The sequence below is a fragment of the Vipera ursinii genome (assembly GCF_947247035.1).
Source record: "Vipera ursinii genome assembly, chromosome: 1".
Lineage (NCBI taxonomy): Eukaryota > Metazoa > Chordata > Lepidosauria > Squamata > Viperidae > Vipera > Vipera ursinii.
The window spans coordinates 343,462,702-343,476,642 of NC_139512.1; the positions used below are offsets into that span (position 1 = coordinate 343,462,702).

The 13,941-nt window shown below is 40.7% G+C and overlaps 1 protein-coding gene across 1 annotated transcript in view; it reads left to right on the forward strand.

Annotated features, from left to right (window-relative positions):
- Positions 1 to 13,941, forward strand: part of LOC310650780 (sphingosine-1-phosphate transporter SPNS2-like) — a 151,811-nt gene that overhangs the window by 75,743 nt on the left and 62,127 nt on the right. The window contains exon 3 of the mRNA XM_083379511.1: positions 2,383 to 2,519. Within this exon, the coding sequence (XP_083235637.1) occupies positions 2,383 to 2,519 (137 nt within the window). The remainder of the gene's footprint in view (positions 1 to 2,382; positions 2,520 to 13,941) is intronic.

Below are 13,941 nucleotides of genomic sequence, written 5' to 3' on the forward strand. Positions count from 1 at the left end.
GCCGGCAAAAGCACACCCTCTTGCGTATAGGAAACAGCATCTTTGAAAAGTGCCATTTAAAAAAAATGTTGTTGTGTGACCTGTCTCTAAAAAGGATCATCTTTCATGAGGCAAGGCTACAAAATGGAATCTGAACTGAAGTTACTTCTGTTTTATTCCCTGGTTTTATTTTTTAAAGATTTCAATTCTGAAAAAAAATATTTAACCTTTTAAAGTTGTTTGGGGCTGCTAAAGAAATGTCTGGCTCTTTCCGAAAAATCGTCACCATCCTGAGCTTGTATAATGTACAATGTTCATTGGGCATTTGGTAACGTGTGGCTTTCAGCCTGACTCTTACAGCTGGACCTGAGATTGCTGGATCATGTGGAAGGCAAATAATAGTTCAGAATTAAAGTTGATACTTTCTGCATTTGGTCACCTATTTGCATTTTGTTTCTGGTCTGATTTCTATCCTGTCTTTTGTGGTGTACATCGTAGTCATTCCTATTTCTCCCCACAGCAACCTTGTGAAATGGGTTGGACTAAGAAAAAGTGTATGCGTTAGACCAGCCAGGACCATTCTCCTGGTGGGGGAATTCTGGGAGTTGAAGTCCACATATCTTTAAAGTTGCTAAGGAAGTGAAAACTGCATTACACTGAGAAGGCGATAGATAAAGTAGAGGCGAAGACTGCTTTAACTCATGCGTAGACCTCATGTTTGGCATGCTGAAGGTCCAGCTTTGGTCTCTTATATCTCTAGTGAGGACCAGGCTTAAATGAGAATTTTACTTGTCAGTACAAAGGGGGAATGAATAGTTTGCTGAATTCACAGTTATGACAGTGATGAAAAAGTTAACTTTGCAACCAGTCCTTGCATTTACTACCTTTTCAGTCTGTAAAGCAAAGAAAAGTTGAAGTAAAATCATAACCATGGTGGCTGTTTCACTTAGCAGCTGCTTCTCTTAATGACTGAGTGGCTGGTCCCAATTGTGGTCATTAAATGAGACTACCTATTTGGTTGCAGAAATTGATTTCTGTCTAATTAGACTAGATGGCAGGCCCATAACATCTCCCTCCATCAATTTCCCTACATCACCCCCTCATTTTTTTTCCCAGTGAAATGCTATGGGTCAGGCCTTCTTTCACCAAGACTTTTGGATAGCTCTTGACATGATAGCTGGCAGGCAATTTTCCTGGCAACTTGACTGTCATTGTCTGAACTTTTTACCACTCAGAATGAATATACTCATGCTGCCATCTGGATTCTGCAAAGCTGGGTTTTTATTTTGTCACTCTATTTATTCTTCTGTTCTCAAATCTTTTTCTGCAATTGTGCCGCCTCCATCTTTAAAACCTCTGTGTTGCCTCTTCTTTTGTTGCGCATCAACAAACCATCTAATTAAAAATGTGACTTCCAGATCTACAAAGAATAGAAAATAGATTTAACAGTGCATTGCGTGGTAAAACACAGTATCTTTGTAGCCCACAGTGAGTGATAACATACTGTCAGTGGGTTGCAAATATTCGTTTTCTGTTTTGTAAAGGCCAAGGAATTGCGGTAGGATGTTAGGGAAACATGGGTTCAAATTCATCTTCGGCTCACTTTAACACTGTTACTTTCTCTTAGCCCAATCATACCTCAGAATTGTTGGAGAATTGGGAGGAGGGAATGCTACATATGAAGCCTTGAGGGAAAATGACATGTAAATATAATGAAGAAATACAGTAATAAGCAAAATATATAAACACAGTTTAAATCTGACTATTTATGAGGAAACAATTTCTTCCTTTGAATTTTGAGTACAGTAGTTCTTGACTTCAGTCTGTTCATTTAACCATGGTTCAAATTTACAACAACCTCGGAAAAAGTGACTTGCAACCAGTCCTTGGAAATTATGACTGTCGCGTCACACCACCACCACCACCACATTATTGCAATTTGGGCACTTAACAACTAGCTCACATTTATGATGGTGACAGCATCTTGTGGTCATGTGATCATGACTTGTCACCTTCCCAGCCAGCTTCAACAAGCAAAGTCAATTAATGACCACATGATTCACTAAATGACATAATTAATAACCACAGGAAAAATGGTGGTAAAATCAGATCTGGTTATATGATGACTCACTTTACAATTGCATCACTTAGAAACCAAAATTCTGGTTCCCATTGTGGTCATAAGTTGAGGACTACCTGTAACATCTGTAGCATATGAAGTATTCACAAATGGTTTGAATGGAAGAGCAGAATCTGTCATGCATTCCCAATGCATCTGGAAGGTACCAGGTTAGGGAAAGCTGATATAGATTATTGATACTTTGTTTTTGACTTTTCCAACTAAGTTTCTAAAGTTTGGGAATTGCTGACCCAATCCATCTCTTCCTTTCTGTTCTTCTGCAGTTTTCATCTGTAGCTTTATGGTGGCAGCCCCAATATTTGGCTATCTTGGTGACCGGTTCAACAGGAAGATTATTCTTAGCTGTGGGATCTTCTTCTGGTCAGCCATTACCTTCTCCAGCTCCTTCATCACTGAACAGGTAAGAGCTTTGCAGAGGGAATGATATATGCTCTGAAGCTGGAGGACCTGGTCAGGTGAGACACAAGCTTTTGAAATGAAAAAGAGGGCCAGGAATTCTGGAGAGGTGTATGGCTCAGGAGGAGATCATCTGATTTACCTGTATAAAAGTAGGCTGTCTCCATCATTTTGAAGGAAATATAAAGCTCTGGTCAGCCACTTGATGTAGACAAGGGAGTAAAATGCACAAGTCTTAAAAATGTCAAGGTTAAATACTCCTGATGTAGATGGTATTACAAAGGGGAATAGACAGTTAGTCAGTTTTGCACACACAAAACTCAACTTTAGTCACTGGTATTTCCAGTTGAAAAGAGCCATGGTAGAATGCAGTATTGCAAGCTAACTCTGCCAACTGCCAGTAGTTCGATCCTGACTGGCTCAAGGTTGACTCAGCCTTCCACTCTTCCGAGGTCGGTAAAATGAGGACCCAGATTATTGGGAGCAATATACTGACTCTGTAAACTGCTTAGAGAGGGCTATAAAACACTATGAAGCGGTATATAAGTCTAAATGCTCTTGCTATTGCTATACATTGGAAAAATCCTTGGCTGAAATCCTACTTTTACCAGTCAGTGTAGACAGTAATTGAACAATGATCTCATTTAGCCTGCTGTCTCTGTGAACAGGCAGTTTTCCTGCATGCTAGGTAAATCTTGTGGGAGAGCATCTATTTTGCATTGAAAAGATCCCAGCCCTAATCTTTAGCATCGTCAAGCTGGGTTGAGAAAGACAGCCGTGTGAAATCTTGCAGCATTATTACTAGTAATGCTGAACTAGATAGATCTCTTGTCTGATTTGTTGTGATACAGATTTATTGAAGGTCATTGCTTAGCAGTAGAACCCATGTTTTTCATTTACTGGTGGTGGTGGGGGGGTTTTTCACTATCTCAAGATGGAGTTGAAAACATGGTCCTTAACCCTGGATTGGCCACCTGGGCAGATACAAGCCAGTCTTCCAAATTAGTGTCCATTATATGCCAGCTTTCTGACTTACAAACATATATCAGCCCATGTAGTGTCTTCCAGATGTTTTGTAGAATTCTCATGTTTCAACCAAGTCCCTAGAATATCAGCAAGTTGCCAGATTGTCTACCTTCACTCCAGTTTCTTTGCACTTTGTCTTTACAAAGTCCAAAATAAGTTGCTCTTAGATGGAAACTTTTGAAATAAATTAAGCAATCATTCTTCAACTCCGACAGGAAATGGCCATTGTTCAGGGCGAGCTATAATTTGTCCACTTTCTTTCAATTATTTTCTAACACTTTCAACATAATAACAGGCCTCCAAAGAAAGAAGTGGAGCTTTAGATTTGACCTCTTGGTCTTTGGCCAAATACAACAATTTTTAGCGATTTTATGGCCATCACAGACTGAAAAATGGCAGTCAGGACATTGTGACCTAACAATGCAAGGAGTCTAAAGTCCACTGCATTAGTGAAGCTACTTGATGCCAAAAGAGAGGAAGGCTGTCTCTAAGGTGACACCTAATTTTTTTTTGTACTAAAAATAACATTACCCACCACCATCCTCAAATTTGCTGTTTTCAGGAGCTTTCATATGGGAAAACTGTAAATGAAAATGATCCTCTGGTATGAGAGTAAGCATAAGACCTTTTAACTTTGTACAGGCAATGAGGACATAAAGTAATTCATTCCATTCCTATGACTTGGTGATTCTGAAGGTACACAGGTACATTAGTTACGCAGCCTTCCCAGACGTGCATCATTTATAAGGTGCAAAGGATGCTCCAGTGGACCATTAGACTGAATCTTGGAAGTGGCCCACAGCTGTTCTTGTGAGGCCCAGCTTGCAAATTTGGCACAATGTTAAGTCAATTTGACAAGCACTAGGCACAGAGTATCTTCACATTGATATCTTATCAGTAAAACTCCCATCTCAGACTTAAATATCTTTGTCAGCTTCTAAATGGATCCCGACCATCTTCTTCTAGTTTGATCTGCTTTTAATGATGATATCAAATTGAACAACAAAGAGGTCTCTGCTGCTCTATTTTAACTGTTTTATTTCTTAAACTGGCCTATATCACTGTTTTGGTTGCTGCTTTTATTTAAAAGATAAGAGGGGTGGGTTTTTTGGTATTTTTAAATGTAAACATAAGCTCCTGTAGTAGGGAGGTCCTAAGGTGATATAAATAAATGAAGTTTGCTTTGTCTGAACATGCTGTCTTCTCCGATAGTCAAATATTGAAAGTCTATAAGTCTATAAATTTATTTTGTATAGTTCCCAAAGGTAAGACAAGAACCAAGTGGATAACTTAACAGAGGGAAATGCAAACTGGAAATAAGAAAGAATGTTGGGTCATGAGAAATATTAAGCAAATGTATCCAGCCTGCTTGCTGAAGTCATGGATTCTCCATCATTGGAGATTTTCAAGCAAATATTACAGAGCCATTTGCTTGACTGGGGCAGTGTTTTTCAACTTTGGCAATTTTAGGGTGTGTGGACTTCAATTCCCAGAGTTTCCCGGCCAGCATATCTGGCTGGGATATTCTGGGAGTTGAAGTCCATACATCTTAAAGTTGCCAAGGTTGAGAAACATTGGCCTCGGGGGGCAGGGGAATCAAATGAGAATTTCTGCTCAGGAGGTTAGACTTGAAAAAAATCTATTACATACCTATGATTTTATGCTGACATCAACATTTAGCCATAATTCTTGACAATATTGCTGGGTGTGATCCCGATATATTCTCACACTGAAGGTTTGGACTGGGTGTGAAACGTGTCCCTTGCTATCTAAGCATTCATGCCTATCACTTATAACCAGAATCTTGGTTCTTAGAACAAAGTAAAGGCAACACATTCAGATCATTCAAGTTCATTTTTAACAGTTTCTTAATCTGCAAATATGTTAAGTTTGGAAAATCAAGCCTGATTTTTTTAAAGACCACATTAAAATTTGTGTACATTTTAGTGCACATTTCTTCATTTTACTTGCAAATTTTGCCTAATGTATACTACTCTTCTGTTCCCAAATAGATCCCATATGGTACATTATTTCATGAATATATGTATTTTTCTGCAAACTGCTTCTTAATGCACATTTCGAACATTACTCTATTGGTTTGAAAATGCAAAGTGAACTAAGGTTACATTCAGATGTCAAATAAATCATTTTCATTTGTAGCCTGCACAGTTGTAGACAAATCAAGTAAAACACCTTGATTTTTCTAGCGTTCACCTGTTGTCTGTCCCTTAAAGTACTCTTCTATGAGAGTGAGATACTGAAACATATTATACCACCAGGCTACACGTTAAGAAAAAGTGCCATCTTTGACTGTTTTTTGCATTAAAATATGTTTTCACTTCTTGGTATATTCTCTGCTTACATGGAATTTCTATCTCTGAGTTTAACACAAGGTGTTGTTTAAAAATGGTGTTGTCTGCCTCATTCCATAGTTCTGATTTAAGATTCCATCATTTAGTCATTCATATGAGTAAAACATATGAAGAATGGTTGCAGGAACTGAGTATGGCCAGTCTAGAGAAAAGAAGGACTAGGGGTGACATGATAGCAGTATTCCAGTATTTGAGGGGCTGCCACTAAGAATGGGGGGGGGGTCAACTTATTTTCCACAGCACCTGAAGGCAGGACAAGAAACAATGGATGGAAACTAATCAAGGAGAGAAGCAGCCTGGAATTAAGGAGAAACTTCCTAGCAGCTGCTAGGACAATTAAGCAGTGGAATAGCTTTCCTTCAGACGTTGTGGGTGCTTTGTCACTGGAGGCTTTTAAGAAGAGACTGGACAGCCACTTGTCTGAAATGGGTCTCCTGCTTGAGAAGGGGGCTGGACTAGAAGACCTCCAAGGTCCCTTCCAGTTCTATTCTGATTCCAATAGACCAGAACTCGACAAAGGAAATTCTATTTATATTCTCTCCCTGTGATCAGCATGAGGAGGAAGATGAACACTGCAGCTTCCACTTTTTTATTCTGTTGTGTCAGGCTACGCCAAGTGTGATATTTTTTTGGGGGGGCGGCATTTAAGTATGGGATCATCCAGCAAACTCTTTTGAATCATGCAACATCATTGGTTTCAGGACCATGCCTGGAAGAGGTTGCCTGTGTCCATATATCAAGGCTCTTTAGTTGTCACTGCTGTTAGGTCACACACGGTTAGCTGATGGGAAAAAGGTGCTTCTCTGTTTGGAAACCTGGTTGCAAAGGCTAATTAATGCATACATACCTGGTGAGATGAGCCAAAGCTGGCTCAGGCGCTCTATGCATGATTTCCCTCCAGTGGAGAGAAGCTAGCTGCGTTTCATTCATCACAGCAGACCGACTGCATTCCAGAAATTGTTCTTCTGCTGTCACACCCAGATGGGGCATGGGCAGCTACTTAGCCAGCCTGCCACCTGATCCCACAGGTGAGCTATTTTTATAAAATTAGGATTGCTGTCTCCTTGGGAGGGGCAGAAGTGCATGGCCTGTCATTCCCACGGCCATAATAGCCAGCACAAATTATGTATCCCAAAGGACACCTAGTTCCCAAGCCCTGCCTTTACACTTATTGGGTCATTTGACTTTCATGTCTTGTTCACACCTCCCAGTTTTCCTCTCTGTAAAATGGAAAGGGTAGCGTTTTTTGAGGGTTGTTGTTTTTTTTGGCAAGGTTTGTTTATCAGATTAAAAACTTATTAGCCCATCTTATACGAAGTGCCATGACACAAAGATGCGCAACAGTGGCCAAACTGGGGATAGACCATTCTGGAAAATTCCAGAATGTTCCATTTCCCTGCCCTCTATTTTTTGGATCAAACTGCTTCTGCTTTGGCACATTTATTTCTAGAAACTTCTGAACTGCCCCTTCCCACAAAATGAGGTGGATTGGAGGAGTTTTGGCATGGCCCAGAAAGAAATGGAATCTTTGGGGATTCTCTGGAAAGGTTTACTTTCAGATCGACAAATTTTGCATATCTCTAGTGAACACACCTAGAAACAGTGTGCTGATGATGCTGGCTGGAGCAAAGGTCTTGTCCAGGGGTGTTAAACTGCCGGCCTGTGGGCCGGACACGTCACGACGAAACCGCACCCACCCCATTGCCGGCAATGGGGAAAAAGCTCCAATATGTCGTGCGATGTCACGTGACGTCGCGAGTTGTCCCTACGTGTCCTTCAGTCCAACAATTTTTCCCATGGTGTCAAAGATCATAAAAGGGCTTCTTCTGGTGAAAGCGGGTGGAGTTGGTGAACTGTCAGATGAAATGCAGAAAGGATTGCAATTTTTCTTAGTTGCTAACTGAAAAATGTGATCCATACGCCACACCCTTCCCCCTGTAACAGACCTCCAAGAAGGCTGCTTTCTCTGTCCCTGTAGCATTCCATGGGGAGACATGATAGCAGACTCCCAATTCTGGAAGTACTGTCACAGGGGAAAGGGTGTGGATATATTTCCCATAGTTTGCGAGGGCTTTAGGCTTTATGGCAGGAAATCCACATTTGAAACAAAGAGGAATTTTCCGAACATGACATGTAGCAAGCACTGAATCAGGTTGCCCCCCCCCTCACACACACACACACTCACACACTCACACACACACTCACACACACACACACACACACACACACACACACACACTGAGATGTGGGACTTCCATCACTGCAGGTTTTCAACCAAAGCTGAAGAGGCACTTTTGTGGGATGCTGCCAAGATTCCTGTCTTTGGGCGAGGGATGGACTCCCAAGATTTGTTCCAGGGGGAGATATCATGAAGGAATGCCTCAAGGGGTGAGGGGAGCCTTTTTAAGATTTGGATAGTCAGACAGGTTTCAGGGCAGCGGAAGGATACACAACAGACATCAACACTCAGCGGTAGCATCCTGTGCTATTCCTAACAAAAAATGTTCAAAACAAATAAATTCTCAGACAACCTGAGAAGACAGAAAGAAAGCGGGGGGGGGGAGAGGGGGAGGTGTTCCCTCAGAAGAAGATTTTTGACAAATTTCTGCAGATTTCATCATACCGTTAACTGAATTATTCACTGAGCATACTAATCAAAGGTAGTCCTTGACTAATGGCCACAACTGAGCCCATGATTTCAGTTGTTAAGCAAATCAGTGAGTTTTGGCCCCCTTTTGCAAGTTTTCTTGCCACAGTTCCTGAGTGAATCACTACAATTGTGAAGTTAGTAACGCAGTTGTTAAATGAATCTGGCTTCCCCCTGGACTTTGCTGGTCAGAAGGTCACAAAAGGGGATCACGTGAGCCAATTGCCAATTTCCAAGCATCCAAATTCTGACCACATGACCACAGAGATGCTGCAGTGGTCATAAGTATGAAAAACAGTCATAAGTCACTTCTTTCAATGCCGTCGTAACTTTGAACAGTTACTAAATGAATGGTTATAAGTTGAGGACCACATGCAATGACTATAAGAGAAATTCCAAAACCCTCTTCAGATAATTCAAGAAAGAGTGTGACCACTTTTGAGCTCAAAAAGGGGACATCTTTGATGGAGCAGTCACAGCTGCCATATTGATTTCTTTTTGAACCCTGTCTCTGAGCAGGGTGTCCTGCATTGGGGTCAACAGCTGAGGAGGGAGAGATTAAGATCAAGTGGACAGTTCTGAGTTTTTCCTTACCTGTGTTGGGGTCCCTCTCATTTAACCATGGGCTGCCCCACACTACTAATTATGACATCATATCCAACCAAGTGGGAAGTGCGAAGGAGAAAGAGGTAACTCACAACATACGCACAAACAACCATGAATATAGTTCATGGGCCACGTGGCCAGGAAACCAATATTCCCTTTTTCCATTTTACTGTCCACTCGGTAATATGGTGTTATGAGGCAACCATTTTTTTCCAGACCTCAGGATAGGAAATAAAACCCTATCATGTCCCCAGAGTATTACCACAATTTACTATCTTGAGGTAAGACTTGTTTGTGCCTGCCTAAACAAAAAAGGTAAAAGAAAAACCCTTAATTTTGAGCTGTCTATATCTTTAGGGATAAAAATACATACTTAATTATCTTAATGGCTGTGTGTCACAATGCCTCCAACTTCACCAAGCATGGTGCAGCAAAAAGTGAGCAATTTAAAACTTTGGGGCTGTGGCTAGCAATGGTTTGGGGTTTTATTCTTGATAGCAAAAATAGGCTATAAAGCCTTAGGGTGTGTCAATACTGCAGAAAGGTCTGGCTAAAAATATGTAGTTGCATACGGCAAAAGTACAATTTTATATAAAGAAGTCAACTCAGTTGGTAATTGTTTTCTTTCAAAACTAGTGAGAAGACAGTATTTGGAGAGTTTCAAAGGGGAGCAGACCTGAGGCCATGTACTTCAGGGGTGTCAAACTGCCAGGCCACAGGCCGGATGTGTCCTCTGGAAGCCACGCCTACCCCATTGCCGGCAATGGCAAAATAGTCCCGATATGTCTCGCGACGTCACGTGACGTTGCGAGTTTGTCATGTCTGCTCTACTTTTTCATCTCTCTATTCTCCACTCCCCCAAAATAAGATAAAATCTGACATCTGAATGGAATCTGCAATACTTGAAGGATTCTGTGCTCTCATTCATAATACAGATAGTCCTTGACTTACAACAGTTCATTTAGCGATTGTTCGAAGTTACAACAGCACTGAAAAAAGTCACGGATGACCATTTTTCACACTTACTACCGTTGCAGCATCACCGTTGGTCACGTGATCAAAATTTAGACGTTTGGCTAACTGACTCATATTTACGATGGTTGCAGTGTCCCGGGATCATGTGGTCCCCTTTTGTGACCTTCTGACAAGTAAAGTCAATAGGGAAGCCAGATTCACTTAACAACCGTGTTATTAACTTAACTGCAGTGATTCACTTAGCAACTGTGGCAAGAAAGGTCATAAAATGGAGCAAAACTCACTTAACGAAATTAGCACTTAGCCACAGAAACTTTGGGCTCAGTTGTGGTCGTAAGTCAAGGACTACCTGTATTTTATTTCGAATTCTCTCTTGCTAATTAAGCCTGGTGTGGTGGCTAAGATGCTGGTCTAGGAGCAAGAAGGCCCTTTAGGATGGGTGATCTTGGAGCAGTCTCTCTCTCTCTCTCTCTCTCTCTCTCTCTCAATCTCTCTCTCTCTCTCTCTCTCTCTCTCTCTCTCTCTCTCTCTCTCTCTCTCTCTCTCTCTCTCTCTCTCTCTCTCTCTCTCTCTCTCTCTCTCTCTCTCTCCTGCAATTAGTATCAACTTCTGTAACAAACCACCTGAAAACAAACCCATCATCACTTCATGCATTGGAAACTCACCATGTAAAGACAACCATTGTGTTTGGTCAAGTACAACTGGGAGTCTTGGGACTCTTTCTGTCTTGAGAACTTTGGACTTCTTGTAAACTAAAAGATCTTTCCCAAGTTTGTTAGGGCTTTTCTTTAGCATTTCTCTCCAGTGCTTTTTCTGTATCGAAATGTCAGTCACTGCCTGAACCTAAAAGATGGTGCAATCTCTGTTCTCCAAGGAGCAAAGCGGTTGTCCTCAGCGTTGACATTTCTCAGGTCCCAAAATACTGTTCTTTTGGAAGAAGCCATGGCTTGTCATTTCTAGAAATTAAATTGGTACGAAACAGATGTAGCTTTGTAGTGCAGATGTGATATTGGGTGGCAAGAGTCTTTTTAATGGCATGCCAGAATTTTGTCCATGGAATAATTAGATGAGTGTTGATAGATGACTTTCAGCATTCTAAAGCAGAGGTCACCAACCTTTCTGTGCTGATGGCCCGGAAGGAAAGGGAGAAGCTGGCAAATTTGCACCCGCGCAGACGTGCCTGCGCATGGAAACAGGGCCACATGCACCCACACGGGGCTAGCGGCCCCATTTGCGCATGTGTGCTGGTATTAGCCACCACCATGAGCCCCCATGTGCATGTGCAAATGGGCTGTGCAAACCACACAAGCTAGCAGCCCCATTTGCACATGCACACAGGCACTAGCCCTGCTCCTAGAGTCCACATGCATGTGCAAATAGGTCCTCAGGCACTAGTGTGGGTGGGGGTGAGTGTCCCGCAGCCTGGTGGCCAGTAGGCCACAGCCTGGTAGTGGGCCACGGCCCATAGATTGGGGACCCCTGTCCGGCATTTAAGAAATATAATGAAATTGTAATGAAAGGATATTATAATGTAGAGGAAGTGAACAAAGAGGTTTTGACCCCTAATAACAGTAGAATTTGGATCACCTATTGAAATGGTAGGCTAGTAGATCCAGAGTTGAGAAAGCACAGAATTATTTGATATAAAGTCTAATTAATGTACAAAATTCACTGCAGGGAAGGTTTATTAGAGTATGGGAAAATTTATAGAGAAAGAGACATGGCTTTAGGAAAAGTATTTAACAGAATAATAGAGTTGGAAGGGACCTTGGAGGTCTTCTATTCCAACCTCCTTCCCAGGTAGGAAATCCTATTGCATTTTAGACAAAATTGTCCAATCTCTTCTTAAATTTATTCCATTTACTACTAAGATGAGGATTGTGGTCTGCAATAAATGAAATGTCCTTTTTAAGACTGAAATGGGAGTCGTTCGTTCTCATTATTACCCATTCGTTTGTTTGTTCATTTCTATACCATGCACATCCTATCCTGCAGGTCAAACTGTGGTGATTAAAAATAAAATTATTAAATAATAATGAGAACCAGAAAATAGCACAAAATACTATTGAATGTAAAAAACGTGGTGTACCAAAGCAACAAATAAAAAGAGAGTTATAAATATAAAATAAACTGGCATCAATATTTAAAATCTGACCATAAGATCGGCTTCTAGGAAAGAAAAGCTAGAGTAAAAAAAATGTTTTAAGGTTTTCCTTCAAGCATAATAGGGAGAAGGCTGTTTGGACTGACTGGGGATGGAATTCCAGAGTATTGGAGCTGCATCAATTCATTCTTGTGAATTTGTGGGATATTAAAGATAACAGAGAAAGAAAAGGGCTGTGAAGAATGCACAATATGAAAAAGCGAAGTACCCGGAAATGCTATACAGAAAACTTCCTTGTACATCAGCAGCTGTTTTGGGGGGAAAAAAGCAAAGCCATTCAGACAAGGAAATGAAACCATTCACAGTAGCCTGTGATGTTCAGAACATAACAAGTTGTTTTCCGCTGTCTTTGGGGAAGTGTCTGGGCTGATAAAGCCACAGGGAAGCCTGTGTATAAAGCCACAGGGAAGATTTTTGGGGGGAGGATGATTATGATTATTTGCTGCTTTCTTTAAATTGTAACATGTAAATCGGTATTTGATCTGACCAAAAGGGAAACTAGAGAATTTTTAGAAATGAATGAACAGCGCTACAGATAATCTTGATTGATGGACCAATGTTCTGATTCAGTGTACACCAGAGAAGAGTGTCTTTCTCATAGATCAATGCTTCTCAATCTTGGCAACTAGGAAATTCTGGAAGTTGAAGTCCAGACATCATAAAGTTGTAAATCATTGCGGAACTGGGAGGTTGTTTGTTTTTTTTTAAAAAAAGAGATTTGCCATCCCACATATTTAAAGTGTCTTAATTCTACTAATTCTACTACGTTCTTAAATGTTTTGTCATAGCCAGAGAGTTGTAGATACTTGCTAAACATCTTTCCATTTATGAAGTGTTTGTGGATTCTTTTTCCAGTTGCAAATGGTTAATGCAGCCTTTCATGATCGGAGCTCTTTCTTTCACGCATCTCTTTTTCCTAATTTAGCATTTGTTTTTCAAACCACTGATGATGTTCATTCAAAGCGAAACAAGAAATAGGTATGGGGCCTCAAAATAGGAATAAAAGATAGGATCTGTAGGGATCTGGAGCTATGGCACTTAGACAAAAAAGCACCAAATAGTTATTTTTGTAGTATTTTCTGCCAGAGATGTTCTTTCTTCTTTATGAACAGCAGTTGGTCTTATATACATGCATAATTATCATTAAAACATAAATACTCAGGGATTTCAAGACACTGTGATCAAGGATTCCAGCTGCTTAAATGACCAGATCCCAAGTAAGTACATTCAATGAGCACATCTCTTGCTGGTTTTTCCATTCTAACCAGTAAAGGCCATAAGACAACCCTCTCCAGCCTCCCAGTACTAAACAATTCCTGTCCCATCCTATTTCACTTTTATAACACAGAATGCTTGATGCTAGGAAATACCTCAAGCTTTTAATAAGCAAGCAATTAATGGCAACTTGCCATTGCTTTTTTTCCGTCCTTCTGTGAAATAATCTTTATTCCTGGTCTTCTTTACAGATTTCTTGAGGATGGGAGGAGAGAATTGTTTTGACAAGCAGTAGTAGAGTGCATTGTGAGAACAGGGTTTCTTGGAGTTTTCCAAAATAGGTTTAGTTATAGCATTAATGTCCTTGACTTCTTTTAATCTCTTGCCCACAATTGGGAGTATAAGTGAAAGCAGAAACAAA